The sequence below is a fragment of the Cervus elaphus genome, chromosome 5, assembly GCF_910594005.1.
Source record: "Cervus elaphus chromosome 5, mCerEla1.1, whole genome shotgun sequence".
Taxonomy (NCBI): domain Eukaryota; kingdom Metazoa; phylum Chordata; class Mammalia; order Artiodactyla; family Cervidae; genus Cervus; species Cervus elaphus.
Window position 1 is genome coordinate 94,565,861 of NC_057819.1, and position 27,817 is coordinate 94,593,677.

Sequence of the window (27,817 nt, forward strand, 5' to 3'; positions counted from 1 at the left end):
AGGTACTGCGTCTGGGGTCCCTGCCAGCCCCACCCTCCAGGGCCCCCACTCATGTCTGTCACCCCAGCAATCACCCTCCACTTCAGTAGTCACAGCGGCCACTCGGATGGGCAAAAGTGGCTGGCAGAGGGGTGTTCCCTGCCTCACACAATGCTTTAGAAATAAATGAGCCAGCACTTAACCACTGGGAGATTACACGTGAAAATCCCAGATCCTCAGCATCCTGTAATAAATGGGGAGTTGTGACAGCTGTATGTCTATGTCTTGGTGTGGCAGCGGCCGGCTGGAATCCAGAAGTGGCTGCCCCCCAGGAAAAGGCATCCTTCAGCCCCCTCCACTCCCCTTGTCTCCAGGGTCTGGCCCACCCTGCTCTGTAGGTGACCCACTGGGTCCCCCGTAGCATTTAAATGTGAGCCCTCTGTTCTGAGGAATGCTCTTACTTCAGTCTTTGATCTCCTAAAACTTCCGGCCTTTGTCCCCTGCGGTCCCTCAACACCCAGGCCTGGGGTGGGCTGTGTGTTGGGGGGTGGGGTAGCATGGCCTCTTTCTCAGCCCTGTCCTTGTCCCCCATCTCCTGATCCCAGAGGCCAAAATGCTGCAAGGCCACGGTTTGCAGAGAGGGAGGGGCTACATGTAGGGATCACTGGGGGCCCCCTTCCCCTCCCTCCCCTCATATCCCCTACCCCAACCCCAGGCGGGAGCGCTCCAAGGTGCCCTACATCGTGCGGCAGTGTGTGGAGGAGGTGGAGAAGCGGGGCATTGAGGAGGTTGGCATCTACCGGATATCAGGGGTGGCCACAGACATCCAGGCGCTGAAGGCCGTCTTCGATGCCAGTGAGTCTGGGAGGCCCAGCCGGGCGGCTGTGGGGAGGGGCGCTCCAGCAGGCTCCTCAGGCTGGTGGGAGAGCGTAGCAGAAGCAGGAGGCTTCTCCATGGAAAGGCCCTGACTGGCCGGTGGCAGAGGAGCCTTGGACTGTGCGCTCCGGCCCGGCATGGCATGGGGTGGACCATTGCTGGGTCCTTGTGACACGGGCCTGCCCTGCATTTTCTCATGTAATCCGTTGCCCTCCAGTCTTGCCTCCATTGCTACAGATAAGGAAGCAGAGCCTCAGAGAGGCCAAGTACTTTGCCCAGGATTACTCAGTTCATAAGCTTTGAGCCTGATTTAAACTCGGATCTTGCTGACTCCAGAGTCTGTGTTCCTGGCTTTCTTGCTGGCCTCCCGGGCTGCAGGGAAACTAAAGAGCTTTGAGCCGGGCTGGCTCCCGCACCCCTGCCTTCTCCGGTTACCCTTTGGGAGGGGCGCTGCTGCCTCTCACTTTGACTGAGCCCCTTGGTGGTAGGGCCTGACCTTTCTGGTTCTTAACCCCATCTCGCTGTTCAGGCTGCAGCAACGACATTGCTAGCAGGACCCCTGAACTGGCTGGGCAATGCTGATCCTCTGGGAGCTGAGAGGGGGCCTGGTGGGTGTCCCCAGGCAGCTGCCAAGCAGACGTGTTCAGGGAACCTGGGGGTGGCGGGGAGCTGGGGACAGGCTGGCACATGGCTCCTCTATGCCACCTGGAAGCCGAGGCTTTGTCAGAACATGATTTTAGGTATAAAAATGCACAGTGCCTTCCAGAGAGGGGCTTAGCAGTGGGGAGACTGCAGTTGGAAGGAGGGCATGTGACACGTGTGAATGTGGCTCCAGGACTCTGGATGATGAACTGTGCTTCCCTCCCCTTCTCCCCCACGGAGCTGAGTCACAGACCACCTGTGGGCACTACCTACGTCCCGCCTTTGCTGGGGAGACCAGACCAGGGACAGAGTGGGTTGGGGGTGCATGCCCAGAGCAGGCTGCCTCAGGATGGATGTGGGGACAGATCGGGGCTCCCTGCCCCGCTGAGGGCTGCGTGGGGGAGGGAGGGGGCTCAGCCAGCACAGCCCCTGCCCTCCCGCCCCCCCACAGATAACAAGGACATCCTGCTGATGCTGAGCGACATGGACATCAACGCCATCGCCGGTACCCTCAAGCTCTACTTCCGGGAGCTGCCCGAGCCCCTCCTCACAGACCGACTGTACCCCGCCTTCATGGAGGGCATTGGTGAGCAGCAGCGGGGGTCTAAGGGCTGGGCTGAGCCAGGCCTCCCCGACCAGCAGATAGCATGAGATGTCTGTGCCCACCCGCCCACCCCCGACCTGGCGTGTCCATCTGCCCTGTGCCTTGGGCCCACATGGCCTGCTGGGGCCCGATCCAGAGGCTGGGCCCACTCTTCCCCTGCCCATCTCTCCTCTTGTCCCTCGGGGCTGCCCTCTGTGCTTCCTCCTTGGACACTGACGACCTTGTTTAGAAACCCCAGGACAAGGGAAATCTGCCCTGAGGGTGCGGGGTCCAGGACCAAGGAGAAGTGAGCCTGGAGTGCACTTGACGCGGCTTGTACTGAGCCTTCCAGAAGGAGTGCGTGCTCTTCTCTGACCAATGCCCAGGGTTGGGAGGAAGCTGAGGGCCCCGCCTGGCAGGACTGCGGCCTTCCCCCAACCTGGGCCAGATCCAGGCCTGGGCGCATCCCTCCTGCCTCGCCTTCTCCTGGGCCAGTCAGTGGAATGAGGAGCCCGTGGAACGCGGGCCGCTGCCAGGCTCCAGCATCAGAAGTGCTTAAAAAAGAGAACAGTTAGGGAATTAATTCCCTGGTGGTCAGTGGTTAGGATTCCGTGCCCCTCACTGCCCAGGGCCTGGTTTCCATCCCTGGTTGGAGAACCAAGATCCCGCTAGCCAAGTGGCGCAGCCAAAAAAAAAAAAGAACATTCACGCCAGTGGCATCCTTGTATCCTTGTATCCTTACAGACCAGGGATGGAGTGGCTCCATCCCCAAAGGCCTACACTGTGCAGGGAAGAAGGGTGTCTGCTCCCCACCTGCCCACCTCCTGGCTGGGTTCCAGGTCATGGGTGGGGCCTCCTGCAGAAACCTGTTAATAGCTCACCCTTGGGAAATACCAGCCCCATCCCTGCCGGGTCTGCCCCCTGACCCCTTGCAGCCCAGGCTTCCCCCCCCCAGGGTCCCGCAGCCTCCTGACCCCAGGGTGCTGGCCAAGGCCTCCCCGCCCAGAGCCCAGCCCCACCCCAGCCCCTTGTGTCCCTACAGCCCTGTCAGACCCTGCTGCCAAGGAGAACTGCATGATGCATCTGCTCCGCTCCCTGCCCGACCCCAACCTCATCACCTTCCTCTTCCTGCTGGAACACTTGAAAAGGTAATGGGCAGGGGTCCTGCCCCGTCCGCCGGGGGAGGGGGGAGGGGGTGGGCTCCAGCTGGGCAGGACACATGCCCTGGGAACCCACGTCCTGGGCGCCTCCTCATGGGTGCTGGTCTCTGCTGGACCCCCGCAGCCAGGTGAGAGTTTGCCCTTCAGATTCTTGGCATTCACATTCTTCTGTTTCGAGAAATATTTGGATCCCAGAGGCCACCTCAAATATTGGCCATAGAACGCTTAGAGAGGCAGGGCTAGAGCCAAGGACTGTAGGTAGAGTTTCCAGTCAGTGGGCCACTCAGCCACTTAGCATTTTTTAAACGGAGTAGGAGAGCGAGCCCCAGGGTGTACTGCAAATGGGAAGCATGCATATTGTTCAGTTACTCTTGTTGCATGTGCTGGATGATTGTGTAAAACGTGTGTGTTATTACCGGTCACAGTCCAAAAAATCTGAAGCCCACTGGTCTTGACCCACACCTCATCAAACAGGTAGGGAATCTGAGTCCCCAGCTCGATGGGGACTTGCTTGGGTTTACCAGTAGCTCTGCCCTTAGAGTCCACATCACCCAGATCCTAAACTATGGTTCATCCCACCTTCTGCTCTCCTCCTTCCATAGTCTGGTCAAACCAAGAGCTGCTAAAGTTAACACCTGCACCTAAGTTAGGAACGGAAGCTAGCCCTGACTGTGACCTCGTCACTCACTTTGGAGCCCAGGACTGGTCCCAGGTGTGAGTGGGGAGGAGACGTCCCCAGGCATCCCTTAAATCCACTTGCCATCCAGGACCAGGGCACCCCCGATGAGGGGCTCTGAGTCCTCAGGCCCCCAGTGGCAGCTCGGCCAGGCCAGGCCAGGCTCTGGAGGGCCAGCAGAGACCTGGGAATGCCTGGGCCGCTGTCCTGTTTTTCCCATTATGAGACATTTTCCCTCTGGTTTGGCCGGGACCAAGGTCCCAACCAATCCCCAAATAGTTTGGCGAGCACTGTGGGGAGGACACACAGAGGAGGAGTGGGGAGGAAAATTCATTAGGTTTTCCACCCTGGGAACCGGGCACAGTCTGTTCCCACATCTGGGCGCCTGGCGCACGCATGCGTGTGTGTGTGTGTGGTGAGGGGCAGGGCCAGCTGTGTGTGTGTGTGTGTGTGTGTGTGTGTGGAGGGGCAGGGCCAGCTGTGAGGGGCAGGGCCAGCTGTGTGTGTGTGTGTGTGTGTGTGTGTGTGGTGAGGGGCAGGGCCAGCTGTGAGGGGCAGGGCCAGCTCTGTGTGTGTGTGTGTGTGTGTGTGTGTGTGTGGTGAGGGGCAGGGCCAGCTCTGTGTGTGTGTGTGTGTGTGTGTGGTGAGGGGCAGGGCCAGCTGTGTGTGTGTGTGTGTGTGTGGTGAGGGGCAGGGCCAGCTCTCTGTGTGTGTGTGTGTGTGTGTGTGTGTGTGTGTAGTGAGGGGCAGGGCCAGCTGTGTGTGTGTGTGTGTGGTGAGGGGCAGGGCCAGCTCTGTGTGTGTGTGTGTGTGTGTGTGTGTGTGTGGTGAGGGGCAGGGCCAGCTCTGTGTGTGTGTGTGTGTGTGTGTGTGTGTGGTGAGGGGCAGGGCCAGCTCTGTGTGTGTGTGTGTGTGTGGAGGGGCAGGGCCAGCTGTGTGTGCGTGTGTGTGTGTGTGTGTGTGTGGAGGGGCAGGGCCAGCTGTGTGTGTGTGTGTGTGTGGTGAGGGGCAGGGCCAGCTCTGTGTGTGTGTGTGTGGTGAGGGGCAGGGCCAGCTGTGTGTGTGTGTGTGTGGTGAGGGGCAGGGCCAGCTGTGTGTGTGTGTGTGTGTGGTGAGGGGCAGGGCCAGCTGTGTATGTGTGTGTGTGTGGTGAGGGGCAGGGCCAGCTGTGTGTGTGTGTGTGTGTGGTGAGGGGCAGGGCCAGCTCTGTGTGTGTGTGTGTGTGTGGAGGGGCAGGGCCAGCTGTGTGTGCGTGTGTGTGTGGAGGGGCAGGGCCAGCTGTGTGTGTGTGTGTGTAGGGGCAGGGCCAGCTGTGTGTGTGTGTGTGTGGTGAGGGGCAGGGCCAGCTGTGTGTGTGTGTGTGTGGAGGGGCAGGGCCAGCTGTGTGTGTGTGTGTGTGTGTGTGTGTGTGGTGAGGGGCAGGGCCAGCTGTGTGTGTGTGTGTGTGTGTGTGTGGTGAGGGGCAGGGCCAGCTGTGTGTGTGTGTGTGGTGAGGGGCAGGGTCAGCTGCAGAGCTCCTGGCATGGCAGTGTTTGCTCATTTCCAAGGCACTCAGCAGGCACATCCACGGCTCCTGCCTGGAGGGTGGGGTGACGGTGCAGTGGGAGTTGGGGTGAGAGGCGCTGCTTGGGGCGGCTGGGTCTCAGCCCCAAAACATTGCCTGGGACTGGGGGGAGGCACAGGGTCTCTCTGATGTGTTGGGTGGTACCGAACCTGCTGGACACCAGCCCCAGATGGCAGTGCCTGCTGTCACTCAGGGGAAATAAGCTACAGAGCATCTGGCTGATCATGCAAGAGAAGCAGAGGAAGATCCAGAAGGAGGCAGCTCTGGGATCCCAAGAGGCAGACCCTCCTGGAAAAGCTTGGGAGGACAGCCCTGGGCTCCATCTGGGACGAGGGATGTTCCTGCCGCCGCACAGCAGGCAGAGCCTCTGGCCTTGGGCCCCCGCCCACTGGGTCTCCTCCTCTGGGCCCCTCTCCACGGCTGGGCTGATCGTGGACAACGCACAGGGTGGGGAAGAGCCTGGGCTCTGGAGGCAGACCTGCTGGGTTCGGATCCCGGCTCTGCCACCTGCTGGGTCACCTTGGGCAGGCCATTTGGCCTCTCGGTACTCCGGTTTCTTCATCTCTACAGTGGGGATGAAACTGTTACCTACCCAAAGGCTTGCTTGTGACAAGCATGAGTTATTTCAGGGAAAGTTCTTGGACCTGTAATAGTCTTTCTGAGGCAAGGGAGAGTTGGAGTGGGTCCTTCTCGCTCTCACAGTTTACCATCAGTTCAGGGGGTGGCCCAGGAGCTGGGAATCTGTCAGTGGAATGTTCTGGAACATAGCTGGGGACTTGGGCCCTTGGCTGAGTCCCCTCCTCACAGAGCGGTCTCTACCCTCAGGAGAGGGCAGGCTAGTGACCCCTTTGGGGAATCCTCCCAGGAGCGGTATTAGCCAAGGGTCTGGAGCTCCACGTGGCGGCCAGACGTGACTTGTGTTTCCGCCCCTCCCATCCCTTTCAGGGTTGCTGAGAAGGAGCCCATCAACAAAATGTCCCTTCACAACCTGGCTACCGTGTTTGGCCCCACATTACTGAGACCCTCGGAAGTGGAGAGCAAAGCACACCTCACGTCGGCCGCCGACATCTGGTCCCACGACGTCATGGCGCAGGTACCCCCACGCTGCCCGGGCCTGCGGCAGGTGCTGGGGTCGGACGAGCCCCTCTCTGAGGGGTGGACTCCCACCCGCCTCCCATCCTGAGCAGCGGGGCTGACGGGTCTGTGGGATGCCACCAAGGAGTCAGGGCTCCGGACAGTCCTGCTGAAAAGTAGGCATCTGGACCAAGAGCCCAGAGGATGGGTGTCCCAGGTACTGGTTGCAGTCTTGGGAGTTGCCTAGGCCTCGGGAAGCAAACCCAGGGGTGTCAGGAAAATCTGGGGCCTTGCCCTCATGCGCGGCTGGTCAGGAAGCTTCCCTGGGAGCCCGGTGAGACCCAGGGCAGGGTCTGGTCTGGAGCAGGACTGAAGTTGGGGAAGTGGCCCCGGGCGCCCCACCCTCTGCCCTGCAGCACCCCCTGCTGCTACAAACGGGCAGCCACACCTGGGCTTCCAGGGATGGGGGAGTGGCTGGAGCCAGCCGGAGGGGAAGCGGGGAGCCACAGGAGCCCAGTCCAGAGAGCGTGTCAGCGGGTCGGAGGAGGCCCTCCGGGGTGAGGACCCCAGCCTCAGTCTCCCCTGTCTCCCCACAGGTCCAGGTCCTCCTCTACTACCTGCAGCACCCTCCCATCTCCTTCGCAGAACTGAAGCGGAACACACTGTACTTCTCCACCGATGTGTAGCCCGAGGTGGGAGCGGCTGTCGGCAGGGGGCGGCCCCGAGCCAGCCTCTCCAGCCGGGGACCCAACCCAGACTTGAAGGACTGCAACAGAGAACTCCCAAACCCAGCGCTCCACACTCCAAGGGACAGAGATTTCCAAGAACTGGAAGACGTGTATCTTTTGTGCCACCTTGTACAAAGCCAGCCGACCCGGCCCCGGCCCCGCCACGCACCCCGGCTCTGCCCTGCGTTCCTCTAGTCGTGTCTAATGCTCCGTGCTGTTCGGGAATTGTTTTACGTCTATTTGTCATGCAGAAAAGGTAGTGACCGACCTGGTGTGGGCACACAGGCAGCCTGCTTTGTTCTTTCATTTCCTCCAACACTTTCTTTCCTCCTGAGTCCGGTCCAAGGGCTTTTATTCTGCGCTCTGTAACTGCTGCCAGCTTCGCCTCTCTTGGCCCTGCTCCCAGATCGCAGTCTCCTGGCGGCCTCCCCTCGGTCTTCCTCCACCCTGTCCTCCCTGCCTCCCCCAGCCTGCCTGCATGCATTTGCAGCTTTGGTTTTTGATCCATCACCTCGAAAGTTCTGAGGAGGCCCTGGGCAGCGGTGGCGGGGACTGGCCGGTCTGATGCTGCCGCCCCCCACCCTCTCCTTGCCCCCCTCACCTGTGGAGGCACGCCTGTCCGCCTTGCTGCCTGTGCAAATGTGGACAAGGAGACAGACTCGCACTGATCCTCGGCTCTGCACAGGCTGGAGAGCAGATTGCTGGGATTTTCCACCTGAGAACCTCCATTTCTGGGGTTTATCTGTTCGTCTTCAGTCCCAGTGAGGCACCTTTGACTGTTTCTTCTACTGCTTTTCAGTTTCTTTTCTCCTGCTGTTCTATTTTCTTTTGAGTGTAGAGACTCACCAGAGACCTGCTATCAAGGCAGCCAGAGGGTCAGGAAAGAATTGGGGGAGGTGGGAGGGTCAGGTTGCCAAGGAGACAGAGCAAGTGGGCTGTTGAGAGGAGCGCCAGGGAGCGCTGGGCATCCTGGGCTAGGAGCAAGGAGTTGTGGTGGCTTTGCTGGTGGAGCCAGGCTTCTGGGAGGGCAACCACGAGGGCTGAAGCAGGTGTCTCAAAACAGGCAGGCTCCGTCCGAGAGGGCTAGTCCTTCCTGGTGCCTCCCGTACCTCGTGGTACCTTTGCCTTAGACGTTACACACTTTCTCCACAGCCAAGCACTGCCATGGGGCAGCCCCCACGGCCACGTGCGCCCCAAGGCCTGGGGAAGTCAGGCGTGGTCCAGCAGTAGCCAGCCGTCACGGTGCTGCCTCCCACCCCCAGCTTCTGAACGCAGCCTTGTGGGTGAACTCGGGGGAACTCCAGGAGTTGGGGTTGTGCCAGGTACCTGCCTCTCTCGGGACTGGGTTTTGCAGGGGACCCTGGTGGTGATGCTTGACTCATCCGCAGGGTCTGATCCCTGCGTTGAGGGCCGCTGCTCAGTACTGGGAAGGAGTGAGAAGTGCCCCCAAAATGCAATTTCTTCTCTCCTGAGCAGCACTGCTGGCCTCCAGCAGTTCAGGCACTCCTGGCGGCAGGGGCTGGAGCTACAGTACACGGCTTCCCGGCTCTCCTCTGTGTCAAGAGACTAGATTCCAAGCCCTGGGGATTGGAGAGAAGAGCTCCCCCTAGCTTGAGCTCAGGGCAGTTTTAAAGAAGGATCTGGGGCCCCTGAGGACTTAGCACCAGCTCAGTGAGAGGAAGGGCCCCTTCTTGTCTGGTTTATACCTGTGGCCTGGGCGTGAGCAGAACGGTACACATTCTGTGCACATCGGAGGATAGATGCCCCAGAGGAGAGAGGAACTGACGCCCTGGCTGCCTGCTAAGCAGCTGAGGAGCCCCACTCCCTAAGATAAGGGGCTTGGGCCACAGGTGGAGAAAGAATGCTGGAGTCTGAACATCCCCCATCTGACCATCCCTGGAACCTGCTCGACACTTGGGGGCCGGCAGGTGGCCTGGAAGGTTCTTGCTTCCACGGCCACTAACTGGAATGAATTGGAGCCCCACCTAGAGCTATTTACAGCCCCTAATGGGTGCCTCCTGCCTTCCCCAAACTAGGGACGTGTGCCTCTCAGCATCAGGTAGCTACTGCAGCCCCCAACCTCTTAGGTAATGAGAATGGGAGGAATGCTGGAAGGGCTGAGAAATGGAAAAGGCTCAGAATATTTATCAACTCAACCCCCAGAATCGGGAGGGGTGGGTACCAGACCTGGACTAAGCTGCGCTGAGGGAACAGCCTGTGGGTTCTCCTGAGAGACAGGGACTGTGCAGAACCCCAGCCACTGTGCCCAGCAGGGCAGGCTGTGCCAACAGGAGCCCACAGACAGGCTACAGGAATCCACACACCTGTCCTTGCTGGCAATGGCCGCGGGCTGCCGGTGTTGTGCTGTTACAGGTATGATGGGACCCTTCATTAATATTTGACTTTCATAAGTTGGTAAGGATATATTTTTCTTTGGTCTATGTTCTGTTTCAACTTATGTAGATTATTATAAATTGATGTAAGCCACGTGAGAAGAAAATGTTAATTAAAAAAAAAAACCTGCAAAGCCCTGACATTTGCACAACTCAGCCCTGTGGTGTGGACGTTTGTGTTCTCAGGAGTCCAGGGAAGACCACCAATCTAGATATTTAACTCTTCCAGCTGCATCCAGATGTGAGTTTCCAAGAATCTTCTTACTAGTGAACTCCCCCTTGTGCACCCCTTCGGCCTGTGGGGACCATGGCAGTTTGGGAGGTGAGCCCACGCTCTCTCCTTGTTCTTTCACAAATGCCCACAGCTGTCACCAGCCAGTTCTTTTCATGAAATACAAGTGCCCCACCAGAGACCTGGCCATGGATATGCCTCAGAGATGGCAGGAAGTTATCTATTCAAGTGGAGGTTTATTTTATGCAAACATCTCTCTACAATTTCCTTGGAAGTTGCAGGTCTTTGGGGCAGCCTGCTGGCCTAATCTCTGTGTTGAAGATGCTGGATCCCCTAGAGGGCCCAGCCTCCCTCAGGAGAGCTAGCGGGGTTAATGTCGGCTCCCACCAGCCCCGGCCATTGGACACTGTGTTTATTCTAGAGATCGGGAACAGATGTCTCTGAAAATTGGTGTTTGGTTTATGAGCTCATACTGCCTCCTTAGCCATCTAAAACAGGAAACTATTCATCTCCTCTCCTGACTGAATAGTCAGTGTGGACAATGCTTGGCTTATTGAACTGATGGCTACTGACAGCCCAGGACTCGTCATTCCCAAGGCAGTCATGAGGGGAGCAGTGCTTGTACTCGGTCATTTGACCCCATGCACTAGACTGGATGGTAGATGCCAGGCTTCTGGCACTGTTGACAGGTGGCAGGTAAGAGTGTCTGCGCTTGCTCTAACTGCTTACAGGTGACTTGTTGAGGGACAGTGGAGGACCCACTCCAACATCTGTTCTCAGACCTGTGAGGATTCTCCAGGCAGCCTACCAGCAGTGACGCCTCTTGACTGAGACTGGGACAGGCATTCTATAGAACTCCCCCCGAGATGGGCATAAGCCTTGTGCACTAGCCCATGGTCATTCCAAAGGCAACAGCAGACAAGGCCAGAGGAAGGTGTTACCAACTGGGCTTGACATCGTCACTCATGTATACACACACACACACCAGCTGGATTTGACATCATCACTCATGTACACACACACACACACGATGTCTGGATGGTTCAGCTGAGTCTGAATTCTGGTTAAGGGTGAGCAAGCTTTAGAAGACGGTCCACAGTGGGGGAGACAGCCAAAAAAGGCAAAGGAATGACTCTCTAGTGGAATAAAGGAGACACTACAGGTGGCTGGAATTACAGGCCCCCACCATGCTACCTGCTTGTCCTAAGTTCATCTTCATCCCACCACCAAGGCACCAGAGTAACACAGCATCTGCAGCAGATCCCGATTGTAAAAGGGTTTTTTTATGTGTATAGCACACAATTAGGCTGAGCTGCTGCTGTCAGAGAAAGGCTACCAGGTCAAGTCAAAAACACTAATGTTTAAGTAAGGAACAAACCCCTGACATCAGAGGAACAGGGTGGTGGTGAGCAGCTCCTGAACACGGTCTGGTTGTAACCAGTGGCTGCTGGGACCTGGTCATCAGGAGGACCACAGCAACACAACCCTCACACTCTGTCCTTGAGGCGGGCCTGGGCCGATGGTCACAGCAGAACACCCATGTGTGGTTCAGACAGCAGGCATTCCCACCAGCCAGCCCGACGGTTTCTCAGAAGAGGCCAGCAGGGTTATGCATGGAATGTCACTGCATCCTAGGACACGGTTAGGCCAGGTTTCTGGGCCACTGCAGCAATCTCAGGATAACGCTGCTCTGCAGACCCTGGGAGTTGAGCATTCCCAGACTTCTCAGGAGCTGGCTCATGCTTTCCCTTTGGATGTTCAATCTTTGGGCCACCTGGTACTATTTTGGGGAATTGTGGAATTTGAAAATAAAAATAAGCCAAACTTTTAAACTGTAATATAAATACATATATATATACATACATACATATATATATATATATATATATATATATATATATAAAACAAGGATAGCAGAACACTAAACAAAATGACAGAACTGGTCAGACGGCATGATTCCACTCTGCCCTGCCCTGAGGTATGAGATGGATGACCGCGTTGACGTACAAGGTAGAAGCTTCCAGGTGTGTGTAAAGTCCCCTCCATCCCCACAGCACCAGAGGCTGTGGAGAGAACCTTTGTGGAACTCTGTTCCTACAGGTCAACACACTGACTCCTTGACTGCCCAAAACAGAGAGTCTGGCATGGCACTCCACCCCGCACAGCCTGGCTCGAGTCCAGGTGCAGAGAGCGTGGCTGCTCAGAGGTGGCCGATTGCAGCCAGGCGGCTCCCTCACGACACCAACTATGTGAGAAAAAACAAATGTCTTCAGTCTCTGAAGCAAGTGCCCTGGAGTGGTGCAGAAACCGCCCTACACAGAGCAGCCTTGATCCTGGGCTGCCATTGTCCTTGTTGGACACCAGTGTTCTCACCGTAGGTAATAGTCAATCGCAGCAGAGAAAGCAGCAAAACCTCCACAGCCGATGACCCCAGCCTTCAAGCCAGCTGTAAAACAAACACAAATGACATTACCTGTGGTGAAAGACGCTGAGTCAAGCCGCACTCAGGAAAAGTTCGGGTACTTAGAGATGTAAAGAAGCTGGCGAACATGTTCTCAATCATTCAACGTAGCAGAGAGCTGGAAGACTTCAGTGAGGCTGTGCACACGAGCTGATCCAGTGTGCTTTTATCTAAGTTCGTTTAACTTTTCTCATTCCGAAGAACTGCTATTTCTAGTCTCATGAAAACAGCTCCTCACAGGCAGGAAACTGGTTAACAGAACCAGCCCTTGGAATCAAGTGAAAGCATATGGCCTGTTACTCTGATTTGTTTATGGAATAAATTCCTGGGAAGGTGATCAAAGCAATCCCAGAGGGAGCTGAGCCTCTCGAAGGCCCTGACAAAGCTGAGAGATGGGAAGACCAAAGGAGAAGTTACTCCATAAATCACAAATGGCTGTGTGAGGAGGAGAGTCAGGTTTTAATGACAGCAAATCATCCTGTCTCTCAGAAAATGAGAAAATAGCCTTTTTGCTTTGGGTAAGTCTGGGCACAGCAGATGGACAGTGGCCCAGTAATAGACACTGTTAGGGAAGTTAAGTCACTGACGCCCCACCCCACACTCTTGATAGATACACCAACAGGGAGAAGTGGCAGGGAACCAGTTTTCTTCTTGGTTGCTTACAGTGGATAATCCAACATTTCTAGGATACCTATATTTGGCTTTCAGGAGTGGAAATCTAAGAACCCTAAACTGCAAAAACATTACTGTGAGAACTTATACATAGAATTAGAATGACTGTACAGTATGAAGAAAGATGTCTGTTTGAAATGCATGGAGCTGAAAGTTAAGCAGAGCTTGCTGTTTGGGCAAATGGGCTGCCCACGGCTGAATGGGGTCCAGCTATGCTTCTGTACTATCCTGCATAGCAACACAGTCCAGAGATTACTTATTATTATGAAGTTCTTCCCATTTGTTCAATATGGGGACCGTTCTTTATTCTAAGATAGAGATAGTTCTCCGTGGGTTTGACCTGGGGCTATTTGTCCCCCAGGGGACACTGGAAACACTTCTACTTGTCACCACTAGGGGTGCTACTGGCACGAGTGGGGAGAGGCCAGGAACAGCACTCCCCTCCGCCCAGCAAACACTCCTCTGGTCCAAAACGTCAACAATGCCAAGGATCAGAAACCCTGATCTAGATACTAGAAGTTTCCAAAATTGAGTTAACACAGAAAATGTGATTTACTTGTCAGGAGAGGAGAATATCAAGTTCCACATATGCCTTGAGCTGTCCTTGGAACACTCATGTGTTTGGAAATGTCAACTTCAGCATGTTGTCCAAGGCCACAAAGAAAAGCATGTGAGAATTGTTTACTAACCTCTGAAACCAATGGCTCCTCCAGTGATGCAGCCACTAATGACACTGTTCTTCCAATCTGATTTTCCCCGGTACTGTGGGTGGAGAAGAGCAGTTCAGAGCCAAAGAAAGAAGCCAAACAAGAAAACTAAGGAAAAAAAGACAGGGTTTCTAGCTGGCTAATTTAGCCCCTCCCCAAAGGAAACCTATCTTGTTTTCTTTCAAAAGTATAATTCCTAAAATTTGAATGTGTTCACAAATGCTTCCTGCACATGGTACCAAAGAACTGAGCCAAGGGTCACATTTGAGAAGTAATCAGAACCTCTTCTCAGGTTCCCCAACAAGTCTCTTGTTTAAAATTAATAACCAGGAATTCTCTGGTGATCCAATCATTAGGACTCCATGCTTGCTTCCACTGCAAGGGGCCCGGGTTCCACCCCTGGTTGGGGAACTAAGATCCTACAAGCCGCGAGGTGCAGCCAAAAGCAATAATAAAAAAATAATTAACCAACTTCTGGCCTGTTAAAAAAAAAAAAATAAATAAGGCAAGCCCAAAACATAAATTCACAAGAAGTTTACATTGGGACTATTTAATGGAAACTGAATCTAGCAAATACTGGACACTTCTGACCTGCTTTCTAGTAGCATTGAGTATTTCTCTTGAGAACTCACAGGATGGAAACAGGCAAGGCTTTCTCAGAAGGCAGGGACACTTACAGATTCTACTAAACATTCAGTGCAAGAAAACATGGCGCCCACAATGGCAAAATTTTTGGCATAGGACATTCCTCTCTGGCCCATGTCTTTAAGAACTTCTCTGGCCGTCGGTGTACGGTAAGGATCCTTAGGGTCAAAGCCCACGTTGGTATCAATGCCAGCAGTGAACACCCCAAATGCACCTCCCAAGACAAATCCTAAAAATGAAGAGAGATGAAGATTTCGTTGGCACATTTTTCAGATTACTGTAATAGGGTCATACTCAAATTGCACCTTTTGGATGGCCACCAGTGAAGAGGATACCCCATCCCCTTCTTGCCTCAGAAACTCTCCACTGGCCTGGTTTCCACATTACAAAATCCAAGATCGATCTAGTAGGCAGCTTCTTCTCTGACTCTTTTTGTATTTCTTCCTCCTTTCATTTTCTAGCATTCTTCAAGATTCCATCTTTAACCCTCTTTCTCTCTCTACACTCACACATAAACCAGTCACCCTCAAGTTCAGGTATCAACTTTGCAAATCACTCCCTTGACAATGGTGACATTCATAAAAGTCATTTGGTAAATACCATATACCAATTACGCTTTATTGTCCCAGCCTTACTTATTCCTTGCAGTAATCCTGTGAGGTAGATACTATTTTCCTTTCCTTTCCTTTCTGTAGTCGAAGAAACTGAAGCTCAGAGAGGTAAACTAACTTCCCTAAGGTCACAAAGTTCCCAAATGGCAAATGCCACGCTGTGGTCCACAGCTGACCTTCCTGAGCCTGCTGGACATTTCCACATGGATGTCCTTTCGTCACCTCAAGGTTCAACGAAATCATGGGCACCTCCCCTCCAGACCTCCCTGCTTACGGTTCCTGTTCTCCAGTCATTCCTGCGCCAAACTTCAGGTGCACTTATGGCTGTTTCTTTGCTTCCTCCTGTGAGGCTAGGTCCACAATTATCATCCTAGCCTAGGGCCCTCATCACTTTCACCCTGGAGCACTACAAAGACTACAAAGCATTATTTCAACAGACATGTAAGAGATCTAGGGTCAGGCACAATGATGAACAAAGACCCAGTCCATGTCTCACTGAGCTTCAGTCTAGCAAATTCCCTATATGGTCTCTCTGTCTACTGACTTTCCTTCCCTTTGCCACACTCCACCATGAGTCATCAAGCTCTTGGTAACTCTAAAAACCCATCAATGGCTGCCCTAATGCCTACATGCAAAAAGCTCAACCTGCACCACTCCACCCCAACCTGAAATGCCCTTTCTCTTTATCTACCCTCATTCTCTTAATCCTTCAAGACACAGGCTCCAGTCTCACCTCTTGTGGTCTTCTCCCAACCAGAAAGATCTTTCTTCTTTCTGCTCAATTTCACGTTTCCACTCTCACTATATTCGTTTCTTAATTTCCTTTCATTCTCAATGAGACTTCAACTCACCTGCAAATGTGGTCAGCCTCTTAGCACACAGGAGGGACACCTACATTCTCAAATCCTCAAACGATTAAAAAAAACAAAAACATGCCAAGCCCAGACTTCTTCCCCCCTCGTTCCAGCTGTCCAGTCACATTGGGCTCACTGGCTTGTTTTTCTAGCCTGAAGTCACTTAAGGCCTAACCTTTGCAGGTCTGCAGCACTGTCCTCCTTCTGAACACTTTTCTTTCTGCGTATATTAAAATATTAGCTTCATGAGAACAAGGCTCTTGTCTCTCATTCTGTCTTTCCGCCGCCTGGCACGTGATAGCCGCTCAGTAATAATTTTCTGAAAAGTAATTACTTTAAAGCGAACGAATGAATGAATGAAGTCAACCATTTTATAAACCCCAGGTCTCGACCCAGGACCGAGTCTCTGATCGAATTTCCAGAGGCGAAAGCCAACCTCGGGGTCTAGGGAGGCGCTGCTCAAGTTCACTGAACCAGGCAGGGGTGGGTCAAGGTCGCGGCCCAGGACCCCCTCCCCTCCTAGGTGCGTGGTCTTCTGAGCAGTGGACCCCGCTGCCGCCCAAGCGCTCAGCCTTCCAAGGGTCCCCCGGCCCCGCCTCACCTCCCACGCAGGCCAGCGCAGCTTTGAAGGCGCAGCTTTCCATCGCCCTCTCGATCATCTTCTGCTCCTCACTCTTGGCTGGACTCGGGATCCCGCCCAGGCTTCCAGGCTCCAGGAGCCGGGGCTGACGCTTGTCGCCCACCAAGTACTGCAGAAGAAGGCTGTACTGCAGCGGAGCTTCGGCGGAAGCCGCCGCCTCAGGTGCGGAGCCCCCAGCATTGGGGGAGGTCGCTGCCATGACTGTGGCCCAGGAAACCTGGCGTTCTTCTTCTCACAGCAGATTCCACAAACTTCCCGTCGGGCCTTGCGCGCCCAGCCACCGTGCCGCAAAGGCAGATTCGCCACACCGAGCGAGCTCGAGGAAGCCGCGGAAACCAAGTCAGTTCGTGCACAACCGGCGGAAGAGCTATCATGTTCTCCTGTGAATACTGAGTCAGGCTTATGAGGCATTCCTAACGACACTGACAAAAGATTTCGAACCACCAGACAGCACCCTCTCCGCGGCTGCAGCGCGGGGCGTACCGGAATTTGTAGTTCTGACACACTTACACCCCAGACATTTCCCAGGAAGCCTTGCGCTGGCACGCGCGTCTCCGCCGCCTCTCGCGCTCCTGACGGGCGGGAGGGCAGGGAGGCTACAGCGGGCCGGGGCACCAGCAGGGGGTGCGCGCGCCTCGCCACTGCCTTTCCAGCCTGGTAATTCCTACAGTGTGTTGTGAGATGCCGATGGGGTAAGGTGCTTTGTAAATTAACGTGAAAACGTGATATGAATGTATGGAGTAAATGTTTTATTCAGTAATTGAGCCGTTGAGGGGAGAGAGAAGGGGCCAAAAAAAATGAGTGAAGTTTAAGACAAAAAAGAAAAAAAAAAGAAATCCCCTGGCTGTCCACTGCTTAGGACTCCGCGTTTCACTTCCGAGTGCCCTGGTTCCAGCCCTGATCCGGGAATTAAAAATCCCTCGAGCCGCGCAGCCAAAAAAAAAAATTAGTGAAGATAGCCGAGTTTAAGTACAAGATGTCTATGGCCAGATGGAGGACGAGGGAGGCCGAGGCTGCTACTCCCTCCAGCCAGTTGTTGTCATGTGGGACTAGCATTGCGGTGAATGCCACTTACATTATGCTGAATCAGTTTAAGTGCTTACTAGCTTGCAAACTCAGAACCTGGAGGTTAACTGTGAGATAGCAGCGTGTATGAACCCATAAAACCTTTCACAGTAGTTTCTATGGTACCAAAATGGATCCCAAACTATTGTATTGATCCAGACTTGCAGCATATCTGGTTGTATAAGCTAAGAGAAACAAATGGAAACAGAAGATGGGGAGGGTAACCAGTCAACAGAGACTGAGAGACCTCTTTGGCAGCCAGAGTTGTCTGTGTCACCAGGCAGAACCTACAGTTCACCCTGCTTCAGCTCCCACCAGACCGTGAACCCACTCATCCTAACTTCCCAGTTGAGTCCAGATCTCATTTTACTCGAAGGCTCAGCTGCATTTACTGCTGTTGATGCATCATTGCTTTGAAGTTTCTTCCATTTCTGTGGAGCTCCTCTCTCCTAGTTTTGCCAAAGTCTCTGCAGTGTGTCAGTCATCTGTGCCGACACCTCTCTGCCTGACCCTTTCCTGTTGGGCCCCTCGGGCCTTCATCCTTTATCCTCACTCTGCCTGAGCAGCTCATCCACGCTTGTGACTTCTACTACCGCCTATACTGCAAGATGCATGCATGTGCGTGTGCTAAGTCGCTTTAGTCATGTCTGACTCTTTGCGACCCCCTGTACTGTAGCCCACTAGGTCCCTCTGCTCATGGGATTCTCCAGGCAAGAATACTGGAGTGGGTTGCCATGCCCTCCTTCAGGGAATCTTCCCAACCCAGGGATTGAACCCGTGTCTCTTCTGCATTGTCCGGCAGGTTCTTTACCACTAGAGCCATCTGGTAAGCCCCTGTACTGCAGCAGTGACTCCCAAATTTTCATCTCTAGCTCCGACATGAGCCTTCTCATCAGCCTGGGAACCAGACATTCCCCACAGGCATCTTTAACTCAGCACACCCTGCCAACCACCCATTCCTTCCAGAAGAGTGAGGGGCCCAGGGTTCTGATTCATGCAGGGGTCTTAAGAGCCGAAGTTGGATCTGAGAGGTTGGAACAGACCCCTAGGCAAGTCCCAGGCAAAGTGGCCTTCCAAAGCAAGGAACAATCTAAACAATTAATCCCTGGGATGAGTTAGAGAGCAAGAGTCAATCCCACAGTGAAGAGTCTGCATCAGAGTGCAGGTGAGATCAAAGTCAGCAAGTGAAATCAAAGTCACCTGCTCACCTCAACTAGAGAAAGCCTGTATGCAGCAACAAAGAGCCTTGCAGCCAAAGATAAAAATTTTTTTCAAAGCTGTGGTACCAGTGTGACCATGGTGAGGCAGGGAGAAGCCTTTTCTGGAACATGGTGGCCTGGATAACAGAAGGAGACACAGATACCCTGATCTGGTACCTCTCTTCCCCCATCCATCTCTTTCCATAGGTGGAATGGGTTTCACCTGATGGAAAGCTTGAACCTCTTCAAGCATATTCCACAAGTGAGAAGTGGTTTCCCATGTCTGTTTCCCTGGCCTGAACCTTTGCCTGTACTCTAGGGACTTCATCTGGCCACGGCCTCATGGGAGTCCAGTCACTCTCACGTTACAGGTTGTCCGTTCTGGCCATGGGGATACAGGGTTGAGGCAGCATCTCAGTGGGTCAGAGAGAACAGGAGACACTTCATGATAAATGAGATTCACAGAGAAGTCAGAACGCTCTGAATTGATGACCCATCACTTGGACTGATGGGTAGTGGCACAGATGGGGAGGTGCCACACGGAGGAGGGCCTGATCCTCTCTCGCCCTGGGTGTCTGGGAGAGCGTGGCTGGCCTGTAGTTGCCCCAGCATGTCAGGAGCCCAAGAGTAAAAGAAATAGCACAAGTGGGATGGAATGAGGAGGTCCGAGTTGAGAAGCGCAGTGTGTCCTATGTGAATTTGAGTTGTATGTGAATTTGGTAACAACAATTAGTCTGAATAGTCCCGTTGCTGGTAGGAGGTCTGGCCACATAGGTAACTGAGCAGCCAACTGAGTCACCCTGGTTGGTGGGTACTGGATGAGTGACTTTGTATTTAAAGGGCTCTGATCCATGTCCTTCAAAATCAGAGGACAGCTAGGAGCTCAGGATGGAAATATGGCAGCTGAGAAACTCATGGAAGAAGATACTAACAAGAAGTGGCTGGAGCTTGGCTGGAGCAGATGCTCAGGAACCCCGAGAAGGTGACAGTATCCACCAGCATCCCCAGGATGACTTCGTCTTCATGTGAGGAGTATAGGTCAGAGAAGAAATCCAAGGATATTTGAGAATCAAGACTTGGTATGATCCTGGACTTCCTTGATGGTGCAGTGGATAAGAATCTGCCTGCCATGGGTTTGATCCCTGGTCCAGGAAGATTCCACATCCTATAGAGCAACTAAGCCCGTGTGCCACAACTGCTGAAGCCTGTGAGCCTAGAGCCTGTGCTCCACACAAGAGAAGGCTCTGCAAGAAGTCTGAGCACCACAACTAGAGAGCAGCCCCCACTTGCCACCACTAAAGAAAGCCTGCTTGCAGCAACAAAGACCCAGTGCAACCAAACATAAATAATAAAATAATAAATACATTTTAAAAAAAGACTTGGTACAGTTCTGGCACCACCTGTCACACGTGATCACATAAGGCAGTGGGTGAGCTTTAACAGAGGGCACACCTGTTTGGCTAGAGTTTCTGGTTAGGAAGGAATGATGGTGAGACACCACACCTGAGCAGAGGCTGCCCTTACCTGGGTGTACTGCCATATTGCTTCACTCTCTGGGCACAAAACCATCAGTGATCCCTTTACCCACTTGCCACCCTCCCCAAAGCCAAAGTTTTCCATGTCCTGATATTACTTTCAGAGATGAATGAGAAAGCCTGGAGTGCTCTGGGTTCAAGAAGGAACTTTCCTAGGAGGGGCACAGTAGGCATGCAGCTTTGTTGGGGCCTGGGTCCAGGCAGGACAGGTATTATTTTTGTTTGTAAATAACTTCTTTAGCCACAGCTCAGTCACTTGTGAGCTCTGTTGATCTGCAAGGAACATCAGCAGGTAGGCCTCTGAGCTGACTAAAGAATAAGAGCCTGTCATTGAATGCATTGCTTGGGCGTCAGTGCCCTGTATAGACGAGAAGCTGTAGGATTGAAAGCTGGACCAGGACTCAGGTTGCTGAGGCCAGCCTGGGTTTTAGAGGGAAACTTCCATCCCTCCATCCATGAGAAGAGACTTTGGCCCCAAATGGGCTCTGTGAGCACTCAGGAGGCAGCACCAGAGTGAGGTTGGCAGGAAGTGCTTTGGACTGTAAACTGGGAGCGAAAGGATAGAAGCCTCTCGCCCCAGTAAGAGACCTCAGGAAGCAAAGATCAAAATAAATAATAACACACTAAACCTCAAAAAAGAAAGAGCAAAGATCAGCCTGAACCCATCAGGGGAGTAGTTAGCCAGAGGGAAAAAAAAAAAAAAAGAAACACCATCAGATTTCCAAATCAGGCTCCCCAGGGTCAAGGAAGCAGATCTGAAAGGCAGAAGAGAGGGTTCATCTAAGGGGGTGTGGCTTTTATCGTGCACCCACAGGCAGATCCTGTTATAGGGCTACAGGTTTCAGGTGGACCTGAGTTAGAACTTATTTTCCTCCTCAAACCTGCTCATCTTGAGCTTCCCACCGGGGTGAATGGTGCTTCCGTGTGCTCCATTAGTCTTAGATTCCATTCCTCCTGCATCTCCTGTACACCTTTTAAATGTTTTTTAAACCCATCCTTCCTTTTTAGATTCAAAGCTCTGATTTAGCCTCTAGTCAATTTTCTTTTTTTTTAAATAATAAATTTTTGAATGCACTGGATCTTCATTGCTGTGTGTAAGCTTTCTCTAGTTGCTGTAAACAGGAGCTACTTTCTAGCTTCGGTGTCCAGGCTTCTCATTGCAGTGGCTTCTCTTGTAGAACATGGGCTCTAGGTGTTCAGGCTCCAGCTATTGTGACGCACAGGCTTAGTTGCTCTGAGGCCTGTGGGATCTTCCCTAAGCAGGGATCGAACTCACGTTCCCAGCATTGCAAGGCAGATTCTTTAACCCCTGGAGCACCAGGGAAGCCCTCTAGTCAATTCTCACTTAATAATTGACTTAATTGTTGGGCATGCCTCCTCCCTTGCTCTTCTCCACACCATCCACAGGATGGTCTTTCAGCACCAAAGCGTAATCATATGTCCTGCTCAGAATTTTTCTCTGTGTCAGGGTAAAGTCTAAATTCGATGTGCTGCTTCTACAACTTGTGTCCAGGAAGACATATGCTTCTGTCCAAGCTTAGTGCTTTCTTGAACATTTCCATTTCCAGTGGTCTGCTTTCCATAATCTGTTTTGGATCTGGAAGTGGTGGCTCAGAATCATTCTCAATAACGTGTGGTCTTTAGTGTTTGTGAGGTAAGTTTGGACTTTAGGACTCCTTGTTATTTCTTTGATTTGTGCCCTGTTCTCAGTCAAGTGTAAATATATACAGTATTCTTGCCTGGAGAATCACATGGACAGAGGAGCCTGGTGGGCTATAGTCCATGCAAAGAGTCAGACATGACTGAAGCGACTCAGCATAGCACATATATATGTGTATATATATGTAGGAATTCCCTGATAGCTTAGTTGGTAAAGAACCTGCCTGCAGTGCAGGAGACCTGGGTTCGATCCCTGGGTCAGGAAGATGCCCTGGAGAAGGAAATGGCAACCCACTCCATTATTCTTACCTGGAGAATCCTATGGACAGAGAAGCCTGGCAGGCTACAGTCCATGGGGTCGCAAGAGTTGGACACAACTTAGAGACTAAACAGCCACCATATATTTAAATTTTATTTCTAATTGGATAATTACTTCACAATGTATGATGGTTTCTGCCACACATCAGCATGAATCAGCCATAGGTATACATATGTCACTTCCCTCTTGAACCTCCCTCCCACCTCTCCCTATCCCACCCCTCTAGGTTGTCATGGAGCACCCACCAGCTTTGGGTTCCCTGTGACATACAACAAATTCCCACTGGCTATCTGTTTTACACATGGTAACATATATGTTTCAATGCTACTGTCTCAAATCATCCCACCTTCTTCCTCCCCAACTGTCCAAAAGTCTGTTCTCTATGTCAGCATCTCTTGCTGACCTTAGATAGGTTCATCAATACCATCTTTTGAGATTTTACATATATGCATTAATAAATGATATTTGTCTTTCTCTTTCTGACTTAACTTCACTCTATAATAGGCTCTAGGTTCATCCACCTCATTAGAACCAACTCAGAAAGCTGTAGAAATACAGTGAGTAATATCTGTGGTACAGATTGTGTATCTAGACCACAACTTCTTTATCCTTTCATCTGTCATTGGACATCTAGGTTGCTTCCATGTCCTAACTATTGTACGTAGTGCTGCAGTGAACACTGGGATACATGTGTCTTTTTCAATTATGGTTTCCTCAAGGTAAGTGCCCAGTAGTGGAATTGCTGGGTCATATGGTAGTTTTACTCCTAGTTTTTTAGGAAATTGCCATACTGTTCTCCATATTTAAGAAAAAATATTTATTTAGGCTGCACTGGGTCTTAGTTGTGACATATAGGATCTTCAGTCCTCACTGTGGCACACGGGATCCTTTTTAGTTGGGGCAATGCAGGATCTTTTAATTGCATTATGTGGAATCTTTAGTTGTGGCATGTGGGATCTATTCCTTCAACTGGATCGAACCCGGTCCCCTTGTATTGGGAGTGCAGCGTCTTAGCCACGAGACCACTAAGGAAGTCCCAGAAAATGTTTATGATTATTTCTTAATTCTTTATACCTTTGACTTACAGTATAGCTGTGGTGACAACAGAGGTATCCTGTACTGTCTCCAGTGCCAAATCCGACTCCAGCCTGATTCTGAAGGGTGGTCTTAATGTTCTGGAGCAGATTTCTTCCACAGCATAATTGTTTGGAGGTTTTATTGATTCACCCAGACTCAACAATCAGACTTGCTTACTATCTCTTCTGCTGTTGCTTTGGCTTTGCTTATGAAAAACTGAATTGGAAATTTGGCCTATAGCCTGGCAGTCTGGTGGATGGTTAGAGCCTACTCCAGAATACTTGTGCAATGAATCACACACACTGCTATATCTGCAGTAGGGTCACATCCATGACAAGTTGTAATCCCGAGATGTGCTCTGAGAAGTGTTGGAGGCAAACATAAATATGCATAATGTGTTCGTAGCACTTCGAATTTCTGACTCAGACAAGAATTACAAGGCTTGAAAAACAAGAGACCAGACTCCTGCTTTGCTGAGGGATAAAATGAAATCTAGAAAGAACTGTGATGGTGAATTCCTAAAATTACATATCAAGTGGGTGCCAGAAAGAGAAGGAACACACTGCTGTTGTAACTGGGGAGGACAGCACCCCTCTTTCCCTTCCCTCATCTTTCTTTTTTTTAAATATTTATTTGGCTGCACTGGATCTATGTTTTAGCACATAGCATTGTTGATCTTCATTGTGGCATGCAGGATCTTTTTTAGTTGTGGCACGTGGAATCTAGTTCCCAGACCAGGAATGGAAGCATGGAGTATTACCAGAGCATTGGAAGCATGGAGTGTTATCCACTGGGCCACCAGGGAAGCCCCTCCCTTCCCTCATCTTGATCTTTGTCAAACCTTGCCTCCATATTTTGCTTCTTTCACCTCTCTTGTCAAACAATTTCCCTTATCAATACATCTGTCACCAAAGACCAGCTTTTAGAAAAGGAAAAGATAAAGGAGATGCCAAAAACTGTACTACAGAATTAATTAACAGGTAAAATCTTTTTACAGGGAACTTCCAATTAATGAAATACATTTTTTAGGGAATTCCCTGCTGGTTCAGTGGTTGACTCCAGGCTTTTGCTGCCGAGGGCCCAGATTCAATCCCTGGTCAGGGAATTAAGATTCTGCAAGCCTTGCAGTATGCTGCACCACCCCCGCACCTGCGCCCCCGCCAAAAGGAATACTTTGTTTGAATCAGCTTTTACTCAAATTTTGTTGACTCAATTATTTCTTGAAGTAAGTAGACTTGGAAAACTTTTATAATCAAAGTGTTCATTGTGTGCTAATAGCTTTGTTTTAATGGCATCTGAATTTGTGTGTGTGTGAAACACTTTGTCTCTTTTATTCTGAGATGTCTTGATATTCTTTAAATATTCCTTTCTCCACTTGTAGCATCTTAACCTCGAATAGGTTCTTATTTGAAAATTCAAAATATACTTTCTTTTTGGACTTGAATAATGCCTTCCGGATTTTTCTCACATTTATTCCAAAGTTCTTCAATTTCCTTCCCTAAGCAACCTGTTACTGTTTTTTAAATGTCCTTCCAGATATATTTCATCCATATATAAACTTTACATTTTTGTATATATGTATTTTTTTTCCTCCACTTAAAAATTTACAAGTGGTTGCTTAGTATTTTCTACGTATTCTGCACCTTACTTTCTATTGTGTTACATCTTAGAGAGATGTCATACCAGTGTATGTGATGGTGAATTTTGTGTGTCAACTTGCCTAGGCTACAGCATGCCCAGGTGTTTGGAGGCAGTATATTTCTCATTTGGGTTTCCTTTTCTGGCCTGTTTTAAAAAACTTTTTACTTTGTATTGGGGTATAGCCATTTAACACAGGGCTTCCCTGATGGCTCAGAGGTAAAGAATCTGCTTGCAGTGCAGGAGACTCAGGGGACACTGATTTGATTCCTGGATCAGTAAGATTCCCTGGAGGAGGGCATGGCAACACACTCCAATATTCTTGCCTGGAGAATCCCATGGACATGGAGCCTGGCGGGCGACAGGGGTCGCAAAGAGTCAAACATGCCTGAAGTGACTGAGCAGCACGCGTAGCCGTTTAACAATGCTGTGATGGCTTCAGGTGAAGAGTGAAGGGACTCAGCCATACATACACCCATGTATCTGGTCTCCGCAAGACTCCCCTCCCATCCAGGCGCTCTGGCCCATTGTTAAAACATATGTATTTATTTGGCTGTGTTGGGTCTTAGTTGTGGCACTCAGGATCTTTGTTGCATTAGGCAGATCTTTTTCCGAGGGGGCTCCGGCGTAGCAGTTGTAATGCATGGGCTCTGGACCACGCGGTCCCAGTAGTTGCAGCTTACCAATTTAGTTGCTCCGTGGCATGTGGGATCTTAGTTCCCCAACCAGGCATCAAACCTATGTCCCCTGCATTGCAAGGCAGATTCTTAACCACTGGACCACCAGGGAAGTCCCTGGCCCATTTATTGAGTGACCACAAAAGTTTCTGGTTTTGAGTGGAGTCCGGGAAAAGGGATGACTCTGCAGAAGGTCCAGGCTGCTGTAGAAGCTACCCTGTCTCCCGTGACCCTGAGAGGCTGTAGAAGCTACCCTGACATATGACCCATGAGATCCAGTGGTGCTTGAGATAGGTCATTGGCAGATAGGGATGCTGTTTGGAGCCTTTGGCAGCCACTACAGGTGAGGCAAAGAAGAGTAGTTATTCACATTCTCTGTGGATAGCTACTCTCCTTTGGAGAAACAACACGTGGCCTGCCACTGGGTCTTCATATAGGCTGAATGCTTGGGCCATGAAATTACCATGCTCCCTGAGCTGTCCATCATGAACTGAGTGTTATCTGACCCACCAACCCATAAAATTAGATGTGGACAGGAACACTTCATCATCAGGTTGAGGTGGAATATATGTGATTGGGCCTAAGCAGGCCCTGAAGGCATAGGCAAGTTACGTGCTCACCGAATTCTCTGGTCTTACCATGCTCCTCACCACTCTGAAACACCTGGTTTGATGGAACGATAGAATGGCCTTTGGAAGATTCAGTTACAGCACCAGTTAGGTGATAGTACCTTGCAGGGCCAGGGTGAGATTCTCCAGAATACTGTGTATTCTCTGAATTAGCATCTAGTGTATGGTATATAGACTTTATATTGTAGTATTTAAATATTGTTACTTTTACATCATCGTGTTTAAGTCACGGGCCATCAAGGTGAGTAAACATCCTCAAGGAATCACTATTTCCTATGGGGAAGGAATGAGTGCAGTTTTGGTTGCATACAGTCAGAGCTCAGTTCTTCATAATCCATATACTTGTATCATATTTGGTGGGATCATGATCTTGGTATTATCTTTATTTAGAGAGAAAGTATAGTTTAAGGAGATGCATATGGGTGCCAAGTTGATAAGGGGTAGGCTTGTGATACTTAATTTTATGTGTCAAATTGACTGGGGTATGGATATTTGGTTAAACACTATTATAGGTATGTCTGTGGGTGTTGCTGGATGAGATTAACACATGAAATAGTAGACTCAGTAAAGCAGATTGCCCTCTCCAATGTGGGTGGGCCTCATCCAATCAGTTGAAGGCCTGGATAGAACAAAATGTAAGGGAGAATTCACTCTCTCTACTTGCCTTTGAACTAGGACATAGGTCTTCTGCTGCCTTTGGACTCAATAGGGAGTAGAACTTATACCATCAGCTCTTCTGATTCTCTGGCCTTTGGACTCAGACTAGAATTAACAGTTCTTGGCCCGCTGGCTGGCTGACTACTGATTTTGAGACTTTTCAGCCTCCATGATCATGTGAACTAATTTCTTTTTTTTTTTTTTTTTGAACCAATTTCTTATAGCAAATCTCTGTGTTGGTTCTCTTTCTCTAGAGAACACAGACTGATACAGTGTATACAGAAATCTTAATTTTTTTCAGTGACTAGATTATATTCCAAATGATGAATGTGCCATCTTTTAATCCTTCTCATTAATACATAATTAGGCTCTTTCCAGTTTTCCAGTCTTTTTCTAATTTCACCAATGTATCAGTAACTATCTGTACATATACATCTTTTTTTTTTTCCTTTTCTTTTTTTTGACCTGGCCCATGTGGCATATGAGATCTTAATTCTCTGACTAGGGATCAAACCCGTGTCCCTGCAGTGGACATGCAGATTCTTAACCACTCGACTGCCAGAGATGTCTCAACACAGATATATTTTTGTGCACATATGCTTCTAGTCCTGAAGACCAAGGAATGTGATCATGAATCTTTTTTGTGTGTGTGTGATCATGAATCTTACAGGTTACAAATATGTATTTGTCCAGTGCATGTTTTGTCTGGTATCACATGCCTTAGAATGCAATTTCTCAAAAGGAAAACTCTGTAATGTGTATGTGCCATAAATGTCAGGCATGTTGTGGTTCCTTAACACATATTTTAAAACAATAATAGTTTACAGAATAGCCAGTAACTTCATATGACATAATTAGCTAAATA

At 50.9% G+C, this 27,817-nt stretch overlaps 2 protein-coding genes across 6 annotated transcripts in view; one reads left to right on the forward strand and one right to left on the reverse strand.

The window, feature by feature from the left end:
• ABR (ABR activator of RhoGEF and GTPase) overlaps positions 1-9,831 on the forward strand; it is a 191,604-nt gene extending 181,773 nt beyond the window's left edge. For all 5 annotated transcript variants that reach the window (XM_043903297.1, XM_043903299.1, XM_043903300.1 and 2 more), the window contains 5 exons: positions 695-834; positions 1,949-2,083; positions 3,123-3,228; positions 6,426-6,573; positions 7,151-9,831. In XM_043903297.1, coding sequence (XP_043759232.1) covers positions 695-834; positions 1,949-2,083; positions 3,123-3,228; positions 6,426-6,573; positions 7,151-7,240 — 619 coding nt within the window. In that variant the 3' untranslated portion in view covers positions 7,241-9,831. The remainder of the gene's footprint in view (positions 1-694; positions 835-1,948; positions 2,084-3,122; positions 3,229-6,425; positions 6,574-7,150) is intronic.
• Positions 9,832-11,170: 1,339 nt separating this feature from the next.
• On the reverse strand, positions 11,171-16,924 carry TIMM22 (translocase of inner mitochondrial membrane 22). The gene is made up of 4 exons (XM_043903303.1): positions 16,459-16,924; positions 14,425-14,621; positions 13,730-13,802; positions 11,171-12,353 (listed from the first exon to the last, which is right to left on the reverse strand). The coding sequence occupies exons 1-4, from the start codon at positions 16,694-16,696 to the stop codon at positions 12,277-12,279; spliced, it is 585 nt and encodes a 194-aa protein (XP_043759238.1). The 5' UTR covers positions 16,697-16,924; the 3' UTR covers positions 11,171-12,276.
• Positions 16,925-27,817: the final 10,893 nt, after the last annotated feature.